Below are 14,876 nucleotides of genomic sequence, written 5' to 3' on the forward strand. Positions count from 1 at the left end.
CTGGTCCCAGTCCATCCTTACCAGTCCCGTCTGTGTTCCCTGTGGGACTCTGTGCTCCCCACTGGTTCCATTCTGCTTTCCTTACTGGTCCCAGTCCCCATTCTCTGCCTCTCCCGGTTCCAGCTCCCCGCCGGTCCCTGTGCGGGGCTGTTACTGGTGCCAGCTCCTGCTCCGTGCTGGTTCCAGTACCTGTCCCTAACTGGTTCCAGTTCATCGCCGGTCCCGGTGCAGGGCCGTTACCGGCCCGGGTCGCTGTTCCCGGTGGGATCTGCTCTGCTTTCCTTACTGCTCCTAGTCCCCGTTCCCTGCCGCTGCCTCTCCCGGCTCCGGTTCCCTCCCGGTCCCGGTCCGTGGGCGTTACCGGTGCCGGTCCGCAGGCGTTACCGGGGCCCTCCCGGGGCCGTTAGTGGCGCCAGTCCCGGTGCCCACCGGGAGCACTGACCTGCGGAGCGCCGCCGGCCCGGCCCGGGCGGGAGGAAGGACAGCAGGAGGAGGAGGAGGAGCGCGGCCACGGAGAGCGCGGCCGGGCCGCGAACCGAGACAGAGCCGGGGCCACCGGGACCGCCACCATGGCCCGGGGACAGCGCCACCATGGCCTGGGGACAGCGCGGGGGCACGGGCTGGGACCGGGGATTGGCTGCGGGGAGCGCTGTAATGGGATCGGGGTGACGGATCGGCTGTAATGGGATCGCCCGTTAGGGGATCAGGGTAACGGGATCGGTGTAACGGGATCGGCTGTGACGGGGTCGCTGTAATGGGATCGGGGTGACGGGATCAGTGTAATGGGATCGGCTGTAACGGGATCGGCTGTAATGGATCGCCCGTTATGGAATCGCCGGTTTGGGATCAGCTATAATGGGATCGGCTGTAGCGTCCAGCTACTGTGGGATTGACTGTAATGGGATCAGCTATTATGGGATAGGCTGTAACAGTTTTGGATGTAGGGACCAGCTGTAACAGGACTGACCATAAGGACAAACTTGGAATGGGATCAACTGTAACGGGATCGACTGTGATGGGATCGGTGGTAGGGACTCACACACAGAGTGAACCCTCCATATGGTCACAGCCCCCAGAGAATGACCCCCTATAGGGTCACAGCTCCCACAGAGTGACCCCCCACCACAGAGTGACCCCTATAGGGTCAGCCCCCCCGTCCAGGGTGGACCCTCCTTTCCGGCTGCCCCCCCTGGACCTCCCAGCCGCCAGGGGGGCGCTCTCCGCTCCCAGCAAATCTCGGCTCCCTCCCCTGCTCCGGCGGCAGCACTTCCGGCAGCGCTGCCGCCGCTCACTTCCGCTTCCGCTGCTTCCCCCTCGCTGCCGCCGCGGAGCCCGGGAGAGCCGCGCGCGCTCGGGAGGCTTGGGGTTCCATTTCCGCTTCCGGTGCGGCGGCCGGGCCGGCTGAGGCAAGAGAAGCGGCGGCGGCTCCGGACCCTGCTCCGCTCCCGGACCGGGCTCTTCCCTCTCCCGCTGCCCTCACACCCGACTCCGCCACCACTGGGCCTTTTCCCGTGCCCGGTCCTGCCGCTGCCCAGGGCCGAGGCGGCGGCGCTGCCCTCCATGAGCTCGGCCTGAGGCGGAGGCGGCCGGCCCGGGCCCGCCGGACAAGCCCAGAGTTTCGGCGCCGAGAGCAAGGTGCGGAGCGGGGGGGCGCGGGGCCGGGGCGTTCCCGGGCTCCGTTTCCACCAGGCCGGAGCCGCCGCAGCTCCTTTCCTCACGGAACCACCGCGGGATTTGGGCGGGAAGCGGATTTGGGAATATTCGGGACAATTCCCCCATCCCAGGGAATCCTAGGGCACTTCCAGCCGCGGTTTCTCTGGGGAAACGCAGCCTGGAAACCGCAGAAGTCAAATCCCAATCCCGTTTTTGGGAATTCCCGGTTCCCGGCGTGGGAATTCCGCCTGGAATATGCCGGGAATGGGGAGCCCAAGTGTGGGACCCACCGCGGGTCCAGAGCTGCGAAATTCAGGATTTTCCCAGCAGTCTTTGGGTTCTTGCTGCTCCATAAATTCGCTCCACAAAATATGGGAGTTGTAACCTTTAGAAGCTGGGAATTTGGGGAGTTTGGGGAGCTGTGATGGATAGGAATTGCAAACCTTAGGAACGGTAAATTTGGAGAATTATTAATTTTAGGAATTGTGAATTTTGGGAATTGTGAAGTCCTGCCACCATTCCCAACCAGCCCTGGGAACACCCTTCCCTTTTCCCTGTATTTTTCCTGGATTCTTTCCTGGTATTTTCCCACTTCTAAGCAAAATATTGGAATTTTCCCCATTTTTTTCCCCCAGTTTTTCCTCCCCAAACTCAGCAGCTTCTCCTGCCCTGCTGGGAACTCCTCCTGCTCCCTCAGCTACACCCCAGGTGAGTTTTCCCTCTGGAATTTGGGTTTTGGGGGTGTTTTCCCTAAAAACAACCCCTTGAGAATGGGAAATTTGAGTTTTTCTGGGAACTCCCACTGTTTTTCCCCTCAGAAATTCCTGAAAGATTCCCAGGAGCCAACGGGCAGTGGAGGAGCTCCAAGCCCAGGGGGAGCCGAGGCTCCTTCCTGGAGACCCGTAAAAATTCCAGGTGGGTGCAGCAGATCTCAGATTTCCAGGTTTTGGTTGATACTTTTGGGGGATTTTAGTTGGGATTTCGGAGTTTTGATGATTTGACGGTGATTAGACGATTTTTTGAGGGGGTTTTATTTTTGGGATTTTTTGATGGTTTTAATTTCTTTTTTGGGGGATTTTTGGTGGGTTTAATTTGGGATTTTGGTTATTTGGGGGAGGATTTTTTGAGATTTTTTTTGGTGGGGATTGGGATTCTTGGTTTTTTTAAATTTTATTTAGGATTTTGTAGTAGGGGGGATTTGGGCAATTTAATTGGGGGGTTTGGGGATTTTTTTTTTTTTTTTTTATTTGTGGGATTTTTTGGGGCTTTATTTCATTTCTCCTTCCGTGCAACCTTTTGTGATTTTATTCGGGATTTTAAACCAATTTTCAGGATTTACAACAAACCTGCGGTGTTTTTCCCTCCTTCCAGCGGGAACCCCAGCACTTTTGGGGGAAAATCCGCCCTCCATGGAGCCTCCTTCCCCCTGAAGCCGGCCCCGAGCCCCTCCTGGAGCCGCCGCAGCCCCAAGAAGGCCCCGCGGCGCTTCCTGAGCGCGGCCGAGGAGGTGACGGGGAAACCCTGGGGCATGCCGGGGTGTTGTGGGGCTGGGAAACCGTGGAGTTTGTGGGGTTTGGGGGCTGGGAAACCGTGGGGTTTGTGGGGTTGGCAGGGCTGGGAAACCCTGGGGTTTGTGGGGTTGGCAGGGCTGGGAAACCCTGGGGTTTGCAGGGCTGGGAAACCCTGGGGTTTGTGGGTTTTGCAGGCTGGGAAACCCTGGGGTTTGTGGGTTTTGCAGGCTGGGAAACCCTGGGGCATCCCGGGGCTTTGTGAGGCTGGGAAACCCAGGGGTTTGTGGGGTTGGGGTGTTCCGGCAGAGCTGGGGGCACATCTGGGGTTAAACACCAAATTCCTGGGGTTTTCCAGCCCTAAATACCATTTTTTTTTGGGAGTTTTTCTCAGCATTGCCTTCGTGGGATTCCATCAGATGCCTGAATTTGGGGGGAATCCCTGGGATCAGTGAATTCCAGGGTTTTGAGAGGAGTTTTTTCTGTGCTCTTTGCCTGCAGACGGTGCGGGAGGAGGAGCGGGAGATTTACCGGCAGCTGCTGCAGATGGTGACTGGGAAGAGGTTCTCCAGCTGCAAACCCTCCCCGTTGCTCCCCTTCCACCTGTGAGTCAGAAGCATCCCAAAAAATCCCTGAAAACCTGCCCCAGATCCCAAAGAACCTCAAAATCCCTGCTCGAATCCCACAAAACCCTCTGCAAATCCCTGAAAATCATCAGAGACCCTGCCCAAACCCCAAACCTCTCCAAAACCTCTCTCCTAACCCCCCAAAAAAATCCTAAATCTTCTCCTCAAATCTCAAATTTCCAGTCTTCTTCCAGGAATTTCCCTAACTGGGTGTTTTGATTTTTTTTTTTTTTTGCAGCTCCCGCTGTCCCCGTTCTGGCCCCTCCCTGCCCCAGGAGGCTCCCAGGGATGATCCCGAGACACTGGAAATTCACAAAGTTCCGGCTCCTGTTCCACATTCCCCGGAGCCACCCCAGAATTCCCAAAATCCCCCCCTGGGCCCCTCTCCAGCGTTTCCTGGGGAGTTCCAGCCCCGGAATTCTGCGACTCCACACCAGCGGGAGGAAGAGCCAGGAGCTGAGGCACAGAGTGAAGGTAAAGATTCCTGAGAATTCCAGAAATATAACCCCAAAACCACCAAAATCTCAAATAAAACAAGACCACAAATAAAACCCCCAAAAAATCTGAAATTAACAAAAAAAAAAAAAAAAATCCCAAAAAACTCCCCAAGAAAGTCCCAAAGAAAATACCCCCAAAAATCCCCCAAATCCCCCAAAAAATGAAACCAAATCCCAAATAACCCCAAACTCTGGGAAAGGGATTTAAATTCTGTGGCCAGTCTGGGGTATTTATTCAGGATTGGGAGATATTTGGGGTAGGAATCAAGGAGGACAGAAATCCAGGAATTTTTCCCATTTTTAGGGTCAGATTCTGTCATTTTGCTCAAGGTCAAGGATTCCAGAACTCCAGCTCCAAGGTAAGGGGTGTGAAATGGGGGCGTTTTGAGGATTTTTAGGGACATGGGGAGGTGACAATGAAGAGGGACAGGGTGAGAATTTGGGAAATGAGGGAATTCTGGGGAAATTCTGGGTAATTTCCAACCCTCCTTTTTCTCTCTTTCCAGCCTCCCCTTTTTCCAGGCTGAGCTATGGATCAAAGAGCTGTGAGTTACTATTCCCTGCTGGCTTTTCCTGAGATTTTTGGGGTGGAAAAACCAAAATCCTGATTTTTTTAATGAATTTGTCCATTAAATTTTTGTTTTTTCTAGGACCAGTGTCTATGATTCCCGAGCCAGAGAGAGGTGGAGGCAAATAGAGGAGCAGAAAGCTCTGGCCCTGCAGCTCCAGAGCCAGGTGAGACTTACACGGAAAAATATCCCGGACTGGGACAATTGGGGAAAAACAGTTGGAAAACAGGAAAAATCAACTTTTTTTAGGCGTTTGTTCTTCTCAGTCCTGGAATAAACAGCAAGGAAAAGAGGGAATATTGTCTCACATTGGAAACTACAGGAAATTTTGTCACTGGGAGGGTGGTCAGGGCTTGGAAAAGGAGTCAGAATCCAGGGAAATGGGGGAAAAAATGGAGATGTGGCACAGGGGACAGGCCTGGGTGGCTCTGTAAAGGTTTAATTCCATAATCCTGGAGGTTTATCCCAGTTTCATCAATCCCAAGCCCTCCTTCTCCCTCTCTGTCCCCCCGCAGCGGCTGCAGGAGCAGGAGCGCTCGGTGCAGGACCTGGTGGATCTGCACCTGCGCGTGCCCCTGGAGAAGGAGATCCCGGTGGCCGTGGGGCCCGAGGGGCTGGAGCGCGCCCGGCCCGGCCAGGGCGACGACGACTTCCCCGAGATCACCGAGGTGGGGCTGCCCCGCAGGGATGGGGGCCTGAGCCCTCCTCAGGGTGAATTTATATGGCTCAAGAATCAGTTTGGTGTTCAAGCCTTGGGGATCTGGGGACAGGAAAAGTTCTTCCTCAGATAGAACTCGGTTCAGGGAATTTCTGGGATTTGGGGACAGGGATGGAGCCCTGTGCCCTCTTCCCAGTGAATTTATGGCTCAAGAATCAGTTTGGTGTTAAACCCTTGGGGATTTGGGGCAGAAAAAGCAGGAATTCTACCTCACCTGAGGTAGATCAGTTCAGGGAATTCCTGGGATTTAGGGATTTGGGGTCAGTTCAGGGAATTAGCTTCAGGGAACTCCTGGGGTTTGGGCACGGGGATGGAGCCCTGCACCCTCCTCGTAGTGAATGTATGGCTTAAGGGACTGTTGGCCATTAAACCTTTGGCTATTTGGGGTCAGGAAAAGCAGGAATTCCACCTTCCCTTTCCCCAGGAAATGGAGAAGGAAATCAAGAGCCTTTTCCGAGGAGGGAACCAGGACGAGGTGCTGAGCGAGGCTTTCCGCCTGACCATCACCAGGAAGGACATCCAGACCCTCAACAACCTCAACTGGCTCAACGACGAGGTGAGAGCCCAGCAGTTCCCATTTCCCACCCGTCTCCAGCACCTTGGGAGGGGAAAATGGTTGGATGGGTGCTGGGAGGGGGTTTGTGGGTTGGGATTCCACCCTGGACTGATAAATCTGTGGGGGAAGCTGCGCAAAATAAAAATAATTGAATTTGTGTGGGGAATTAACGATAGTGGGAGGATGGGATTGGTGTGAACCGGGGAAACAGTAAGTAAATCTTAAATTCCGACCTAAATAAAGGCAAATTCCTAAAATTCCTTGAGTTTTCTCTGGAATGTTTTACTACAATGGAGCTACTGCAAACTCACCTGGGTATTTTGAAGGTTTTAATGCAAATCCTCCTTTTTGGGGGTTTATTCCCCAACTTTATACAGGGCCACAAATCCAAACACCATAATAAAATAAATAAAAATCTACTAAAAAAATCAAAAACCCTGTTTTGCCTTTTGTTTCCTCCAGATTATAAATTTCTACATGAATTTGCTGATGGAAAGGAGCAAGGACAAGGATTTGCCTGCAGTCCACGCCTTCAACACCTTTTTCTTCACCAAATTAAAGACTGCAGGGTACCAAGCTGTGAAAAGATGGACAAAAAAAGTGGATATTTTCTCTGTGGATCTGCTCCTGGTGCCCATCCACCTGGGAGTGCACTGGTGCCTGGCTGTGAGTGCTTGAATTATCCCAAAAAATCTTCAGTTTGGGATTTAGGGCCCAAATTTTGTTGGTTTTGGATGATGCTGACGGGAAAAATTTGCGTTTGTGTCTCAAATCTGAGTTTAAAGGGAAATACAAAGGTAGGAGCAGCTTTTTGTGGGGTTTTTAGTCCTTAAATTCAGGCTGGAGGTCATTTTAGGGCATTTATTCCCTTGGGAAGATCTGATTTCCCCGTTCCCACCAACTGGTGCCACAGGATCTTGTTAAAGAGATTTAGGCCACAGATATTTCGCTTTTCCCCTTCCTTTGTCCCATCCCCTGCCTTGGCTCCTGGGATCCTGCAGGGATTTTCAGCTCCTTTAGCAAAAGCCTCCTTAATTTATTAATTCCTGCTTGAATTGTTAATTAATTCCATGTAAAAGAGGTAATTTCCAGCAAAAATGGCATGGGAATGGGGAGGGAAAACACTGAAAATCACCTAAATCTGGGCCTCCAGAGATGGGGCAAAATTGTTGTAAACCCTTGGGAGGAATGATGATGATGATGATGATGATGATGATGATGATGATGGCGGCTCATTTAGACATTCAGGGATTAAAAACACAGCAGGAAACAGGGATTTTTGGGGGGAAATCCTCCTGTGGTGTGAAGTACCCTACATTGTTTTTGCAAGAGAAGCATTCCTGATTTTTTTCCCATTTTAAGGAATTATTCTCTGTGCAGGTCGTGGATTTCAGGAAAAAAACCATCACCTACTACGATTCCATGGGAGGGATCAACAGTGAGGCCTGCAGGATCCTGCTGTGAGTAAAATCCTTTCCCTGGCAAAATCCCACTCCTGCTTCCCCAGCCTTGGACACACCAACTTTACCCATTTTTGGGCTTTTTTGGGGTCATTTTTGAGCCCTTTGAGGGTCATTCTTAGGTCCCTTCAGGGTCATTTTTTGGAGGCTCCTTTAGGGTCATTTTTGCTCCCTTTTTCAGGCTCATTCTCCCCTTTTAGGACATGAAAAATTCCTTCTCTTCCCTGGAATTCTCTCCCTGTTTCTTCCCATGGAATTTCGGCCTCTCCTGATCCAATTTTAGATTTTTGGGGGTAATTGATTTGTGAATCCCAACCCTGAATCCCTTAGGGAACAGCCAGACAGAGCAGAACCTCAGAATTGCCATTTTCCCATGAAGTCCAGCTTTTCCTGCTCCTTTTCCCACAGGCAGTACCTGAAACAGGAAAGTTTGGATAAGAAAAGGAAAGAATTTGACACCAACGGATGGGCCCTGCTGAGCAAGAAGAGTCAGGTTTGGACAGCCCAGAATTCCCAAAGAATTCAGCATTTCCTTGGATTCCCAGCCCTTTTTGGGCCCCTTTTCCCTCAGGGAAGAAAAGGAGGGAACAAATCCCAAACCTTGGGAGAGGAAATTTTCCACAGGGGAAGGGTTTGGGTGGGATTTGGGCAAGGTGGGGATGCAAAACATTCTGGAATTCTGGGACCTTCCTCCAGGTTTCACTGGGATTTTGGGGCTTTTCCTGGCCTTGGGGGTTTGGGGGCTGAGGGAAGGGGGGGATGTGGGAGTTTGGGAATGTTGATTGCTGTTTTTTCCCCAGGAGATCCCGCAGCAGATGAACGGCAGCGACTGCGGGATGTTCGCCTGCCGCTACGCCGAGTGCATCTCCAAGGACAAACCCATCAACTTCACTCAGGTACCCCAGGGGCTGCAGATGAAATCAATTCCACAGTTCCCACCCTGCAAACCCCCAGGGCCAGGAAAAACCCCGAAATTCCAGCGGGATTTGGGGGAAATTCCAGCATTCCTCACCCGATCCAAGGAATCCTCACCCTATTTCCCATTCCCAGCCACCCTCCTCCCTTCCATGGAATTGTCCCCAAGTCCCTGGAAAAAGCTCCCAAGCCCCAGTGCCAGGGAAAATCCCAAATATTCCCCCCAAAATCTGAGATTCCTCCCCATTCCTCCCCAAAATTTCAAGGAATTCCTGGGTAATTCCCAACCTCCAGGAATGTCCCACTTCCCTCCTCCAGCATTTCCAGATCCCAGCACTCCCAAATTCCCTCAGGTCCCAGACCCCCAGGGCCGGGAAGACCCCAAACTCGCCAAAATCCCAGCGAAATCTAGAATGAATTCCCCCATTTTTTGCCTGAATCCCCAGAAATTCCCATTTTTCCCCCCCATTCCCACAACCCCAAAGCCCCAAATTTCCCCCTTTTCCATTATTTTCCATGGGGAAAAAAAAGCCTGAATCTGCCCCTGGATGAGCAAACCTGACCAAAATTCCCATTTTTTCCCATTTTCTCCCCCAAAATTCCCAAAGCAACACATGCCCTACTTCAGGAAGAGGATGGCCTGGGAAATCTTGCACAGGAAGCTCCTCTGATGCCAGAAAAATCCTGAAATTCCAAAGATTTGGATCAGAAGAATCCCAGGATTCTCCTGGGGACGCAGCCAAGGAACTCCGGGTCCTGCTCCTCCCAAAACCCCCCCCGGATTCGGGGGGAATAGAAAAGTTTGGAAGCACAGCTGGGAACTTTGGGAGTTTCTTTCCCTCTTTTTTGAGATTCCAGGATGGATTTTCCCGCTTTTCCATCTGCTGGGTTGGGGAAATTTGGGAATTTTGGGCTTTTTGGAGCTGGATTTTCAGGAAAAGGGAGGAGCCTCCGTGGATTTGTGTTGGGAAAATCTGGATTTGGGAAAAGCAGGGGAAAGGTTTGGTTCTGGAGGGAATTTTTGGGGATCATTCCCATTTTTTCCACCTCATTCCCAAAGTTTGTGGATTTTATCCATAGGAAAACTTGGATTGGAATCCCTGGGAATAATTCCTGCTTAAATCCTGTTTTTTCTTCCCAAATTCCCACTTTTGGGTGATTTTTCCAGGATTAAGCTTTGGAATGTCAGAATTCCTCTGGATTTACACCCAAACTTTGCTTTTCCAAGGGATAAATCCCAAAACCTGAGCAAAATCTGGGATTTTTAGTGAATTTTTGGGAATTTTCCTTTCCCTTTCAGGCTGCTTCATCCCAGCAGCTCCTGTTGCTTTTTCCAGTTGCTTTTCCCAAGTTTTCCATGAAGAAATCCTCCCAAATTGCAGGAACTGCAGAACCATGGGAAAAACCCCAAAATCCTGTAATTCCTTCCATTTTTTCCAAACAATGCCAGGATTTATTTGGGGAGCTTTGCCCACCCCTTTCCCTGGATTAATTTATTCCCAAATTTTTTGGTCCTTCCGAAGCCTCTGGATTTGCTCTTCCTGGTGGAAAAGATGATTTTTAATAAGAAGAGTGGGGGAAAATCCCAAGTTTTTGTATTTTCCCTCTCCTGCAGGAGCTGGGAATTTTTTCTATTTTTCCCGAGCTGGGAGATGAAGTTTTGTACCAAATTCCCAAATTTTTGGAGCCCCTTTTCCTGGTTTTTCCCATCCCTTCGTGTCCCTTTGGATCCCAAATTCCCTCCCCTGTTTTATACCAGATTCATTTCCTACTTTTTTTATCTTTTATTGAAATTAAAGATCTGGAAAAAAAAAAAAACTGGAATTGAGGAGTTTTCCTGCTTTTTGTGCTAGATAAGAACACATTTTAATTATGAGTTTATAAATATGCGATAAATTTAATTTTTTTTTGCCAACTCCTCATGTGCTAGGTGACGTTGTTCAGATGCAGTTGTACATTTATTTATCTGTCTCCATTCCTGTTCACAGTGGGAATCTCTGGAAAAGGGTTTGGGGTTCCTCCTCAGCTGAAGAAATCAGAGAAGGTGCCCCAAAACCTGGGAAAAATTCCCCGTAATCCAGGGAAAATCATTCAAAACTCAGGGAAAATGACCCAAAATTGGAGGGAATGCCCCAAAATCCATGCAAGATGCCCCAAATCTGATGTAGATGCCCCAAAATCCATTGGAAAATTACCCCAAATTCCCCGGGAGCCCCCTCAAATCCCACCTGGAATTCCCTGCCCCCCGTCCAGGTGACAAAAGGTCCTTTCACTCGCCTCCCCCCACCCCCCCCCCGGATCCACTGCTATTTTTACAAAAATTCCCAGAAAAAGCCGGGATTTGGGATAAGAGCTCCCTTTGTAGGGCCGTGGCTGGGCCTGGCAGAGCTCATCTTTCCCGGGAATCCCAGGATCCCAAAATCCAAAAAAAGTCCGGGACATGGAGCCCCCATTCCCCCCCATGCTGCCTGGGCAAGGCACCCTGAAAACCGGGAAAGTGACCCAAAATCCAGGGAAAATGCCCCACCCACAAAAAGATGCCCCCAAAATAAATCAGACACAAATGCCCCAAATGCAGGAAAAATGCCCCAAAATCTGAGAAAGATTCTCCATAATTCAGGGCTGGGACTCCAAATTCTGAGCTGGGAGACCCCAGAGTTCAGAGCTGCCCCTCAAAGCTCTCAATTTTGGGTCATTTTAGGTCATTTTTTACCCCAAATCCAGCCAGGTCTGAGCTACACCCCCAACACCACCCCTCAAACCCCTATTTGGTTATTTTGGGGTCATTTTTGGGTCATTTTGGGGCATTTTTTAATCCCAAACCCCAAGCAGGGCACTTTAACCCTCCAAACCCCAATTTTGGGGTTATTGTGGAGTAACTTTAAAGGTAATTTTGGGGCAATTTGGGGTTATTTTTCACCCCAAACCCTCCAGGTCAGGGCAGCTCCCCCCAAATCCCAATTTTGGGGTGACTTGGGGTAATGTGGGGCCATTTTTAACCCTAAGCTGGGGCAGGGTCCTCACACTCCAGGAGCCTCCTGATCCTAATTCCTCCTAACGACCCTGACCCCATTAATCCCCCACAGGCTTGAGCCCTCATTAATTAATTAATTAACCCACAGCCCTGCTGGGCTTTTTTTTTCTGGTTTTGCCCAAAAGCAAAAAAAAAAAAAAAAAAAAACAACAAACCACCCCAAAACAGTGCCCAAAAAAATCCCCAAACCTGATCTCCCTTCAAACCCTGGGACCCTCGGCCCAGCCCCCATCAAAAATCTCTTTTAAGGTTGGGGGTTTTTTGGGATTTTGGGTGTTTTTGGTGGTTTTTAAAATTTTTTTTCCCCCTGGATTTATTTATTTTTTGGGATTTTTCCGGTTCTGGGACACAGGGGCGGCTTTGTCCCCGTGGCTTTTGGGGCCCTGGCTCGGTGCCACCCCAAATAGGGATTTTTTGGGATGGGGGGATGGGAGAATTCGCCATCAAAGGATCCAAAATCCCAGAGTTTTTTTCACCTCTTCCTCGCTTCAGACAGGAGAAAAAAAAGGAAATTTTTAGGGTTTGGAGTTGGATGAAAATCCTGAATTTCAGGCATTTAGGGGGCAAAAAACTCCCAAGTTTTGGGGGCATCCTAAAAAATCAAAGGGTGAAGTGACCCCCCTGCAACATAGAGTGACCCCGAGGGAAAAAATTGGGAATTCCAGGGGAAAAATCAGCTTTGGGAACGGGAAAAATCCCTTAAGGGACACCAAATAATCCCAAGGTATCCCTCAAACCCATTCATCCAATTCCTAATGTTTCACCCCAAAATACCCCAGAAATAAAAACCACACAAAAAATACCCCCAAAATATTTTAAAAATATTTTTAAATACGCAACAATATTTTAAAATGCACCCAATTTTTTTAAATACCCCCAAAACATACAAATACACACAAAAATCCTTTGAAAATTCCGAGCAATATTTGAAAAATACACAAATAATATAAAAAATATTCAATAAATAAAAAAGCCTCCAGAAAAAATAAAAATAATACACAAAAATATCCTTAAAAATGTACAGAAAATAACAAAAATATATCTAAAAAATACCAAAAACGGCAAAAAAACCCCCACCCTAATAAAAACATTAAAAACTAAAAAATTAAATAAACCAAAATTAATCAAAATAGCCCCCAAAAAATCCCCGGTGAGGCCCTGAGCGCCCTCCCCCTCGCTCCCTGAAAGGATCCCTTTGTACCTTTCCCAAAAAATCGCCTTTTCATCCCAAAAAAGGGGGAGGAGGGAAAGGAGGAGGAGGAGGAAGAGGCCGTGTGAGGGGGGAAGGCTTTGACCTCATCCCACAAAAATTCCCGGATTTTTCCCCCATTTCGGGCCCCTTCCCACCTTTCCAGGGGGAAAAGGGACAAAGAGGCTCTGTGTGACAAAACCCCAAAAATGGGATGAAAAAGGAAATTTTGGGGATTTTCCCACCGGGAAAAGGAGGGGAAGGGAAAACCCTAAATGGAAAAAAGGAATTTGGGATTTTGGGGTTTTTTAGGGTTTAAAAGCAAATTTTGTGTCCCTACAATTCATTTTTAGGGGGTAAATTCACCCCAAAATCAGGTTTTCTGTAAGGCTTGGGGTCTTCAAAATTGCTTTTTTCACATGAATCCACTGCAAAATTGGGGATTTGGGGGCTTTTTCATCCCCTAAAAAAATCAATTAGAGGCTCAAAAAATGATTTTTTTTAATGTTATTAAATTTTAGTTTTTAATAGGAAATGTCATGGGATAATTGAAAATATGGAGTGAAATAGCTGTGAAATTAGGAGGAAAAAGTAAAAACTGGGAGTTTTAGGTGGGGACAAAGATCGTTTTTCTGCTCCTCGATCCCAAAAGGATCCTAGGGAATACTTGGGGCCAGATCTGAGGTTATTGCAAGGTGCCAGAGGGAAAAAAAATGAAAATTTTTCCCTCTGGCACCTTGCAATAACCTCAGATTAGATTTTTGTTGAAACCTTCAACAGTTTTCGTGTTGAAAAAAGCCCTTTTAGAAGGGAAAAATAAATTCCTGGCTCATCCCCCAGTGAAGGAGTTCCCTCTCTGGGTTTGGGATTTTCATGGGATTGGGTGGTTTGGGAAAGTGGGAAAAATCGGAGGGGAAATGGGGGGGAAAGTGGGGGGAAATTTGGGTAAAAATGGGGTGGAAAAGGAGCAGAAATTAGGAGAAATGGGGGGAAATGGGAATTAAAATAGGGCAAAATGGGGTAAAAATGGGGCAGAAATGAGGTTTATATCAGGTGAAAATGGGGAAAAATTTGGGTTAAGATGGGACCAAAACGGAGTAAAATGGGGCAGAAATGGAGGGAGCTAAGAGCCAAATGAGACAAAAATAGGTCAGAAGTGGAGTAAAAAATGGGGAAAATTAGGGGTAAAAATGGGGGGAAATAGGATAAAAATGGGGGGGGGGAATTGGGAAAAATGGTAAAAACGGAATTCTCCTTCCTCTCTCAGAGTAATTTTGAGCCTAAATTGGGGGATTTGGGGTGAGAAAATTGAGTCCCAAATCCATCGGGACGGGGCCGGCGACGCTCGCGGGTGGTGGCACCGGGATGGGGACAGCCAGGATCCCGTGGGGACATTGGGGCGGTGCCACCCCTGCGCCGGTTCGGTCCCAAACCACGCCCCCCGCTCTGCCCCCCGCCCCATCCCGGTGTCCCCTCCTGTCCCCGGCTCTGGAGCGGCCATCAGGGGCCGGGGGGAAAACTGGGGGCGCCCGGCCTTACCTGTGTCCCTGCCACTTCAAGCAGTGCCACTGTCAGCTGTCACCAGTGGCACCTGCGCCACCGGTGTGTCCGCGCTCCGAGGAGGGCGGGAGGCGGTGTCCCCACCCCGCTGTCCCCACCCCGCTTTTGGGGGAGTTTTTGGGGGAATGTGGGGAGGGTTCAGGGGGATTTGGGCTCGTCCCCGGCCCCGTCCCGGCTCTGTCACCCTGGGGACGGCAGCGGAGCCGCCCCTGAATTTGGGGAGGGGTCGGGCAGCCCCTCCCTGGCGCTTTGATTCATTCCCAAATTTTCTGTTCCATCGGAAAGCGGTGGCCGCAGCCAAGGCCTGGCCCCGGTCCCGGCCAGATCCGGCCACGCCGAGCGCTCTTCCACCTGCTGGGGCTGGGAACACCCAAATCCCCCCAATCACCTCCAAAATTCCTCCCAAACACCTCAAAATCCCGCCCCAAAAAATCCCCCCAACCTCGCCCAGAATCTCCCCGAAAACTCCCTTAACGCCCCCTTAAATTCCCCCCAAATCCCGCCCTAACTCCCAAAAACTTGGGAGAGTTTTCTGGGGCATTTGGGGGAATTTGGGGGGATTTGGGGAAGGGGATGGTCCCGATCCAGGCT

General features: G+C 50.0%; 1 protein-coding gene across 1 annotated transcript; it reads left to right on the top strand.

Annotated features, from left to right (window-relative positions):
* Positions 1 to 569: 569 nt before the first annotated feature.
* SENP1 (SUMO specific peptidase 1) lies at positions 570 to 9,315 on the top strand. Its single transcript, XM_063179196.1, has 17 exons — positions 570 to 665; positions 1,615 to 1,635; positions 2,289 to 2,361; positions 2,472 to 2,568; positions 2,986 to 3,160; positions 3,663 to 3,766; positions 4,026 to 4,261; positions 4,589 to 4,643; positions 4,791 to 4,829; positions 4,935 to 5,019; positions 5,369 to 5,521; positions 5,996 to 6,127; positions 6,590 to 6,793; positions 7,508 to 7,587; positions 7,996 to 8,080; positions 8,388 to 8,483; positions 9,111 to 9,315. Exons 1-17 carry the CDS (start codon positions 570 to 572, stop codon positions 9,171 to 9,173), a joined length of 1,794 nt encoding a protein of 597 aa, XP_063035266.1. The 3' UTR covers positions 9,174 to 9,315.
* Positions 9,316 to 14,876: the final 5,561 nt, after the last annotated feature.

Source organism: Melospiza melodia, chromosome 31 (assembly GCF_035770615.1).
Source record: "Melospiza melodia melodia isolate bMelMel2 chromosome 31, bMelMel2.pri, whole genome shotgun sequence".
In the NCBI taxonomy this organism is placed as follows: Eukaryota; Metazoa; Chordata; class Aves; order Passeriformes; family Passerellidae; genus Melospiza; species Melospiza melodia.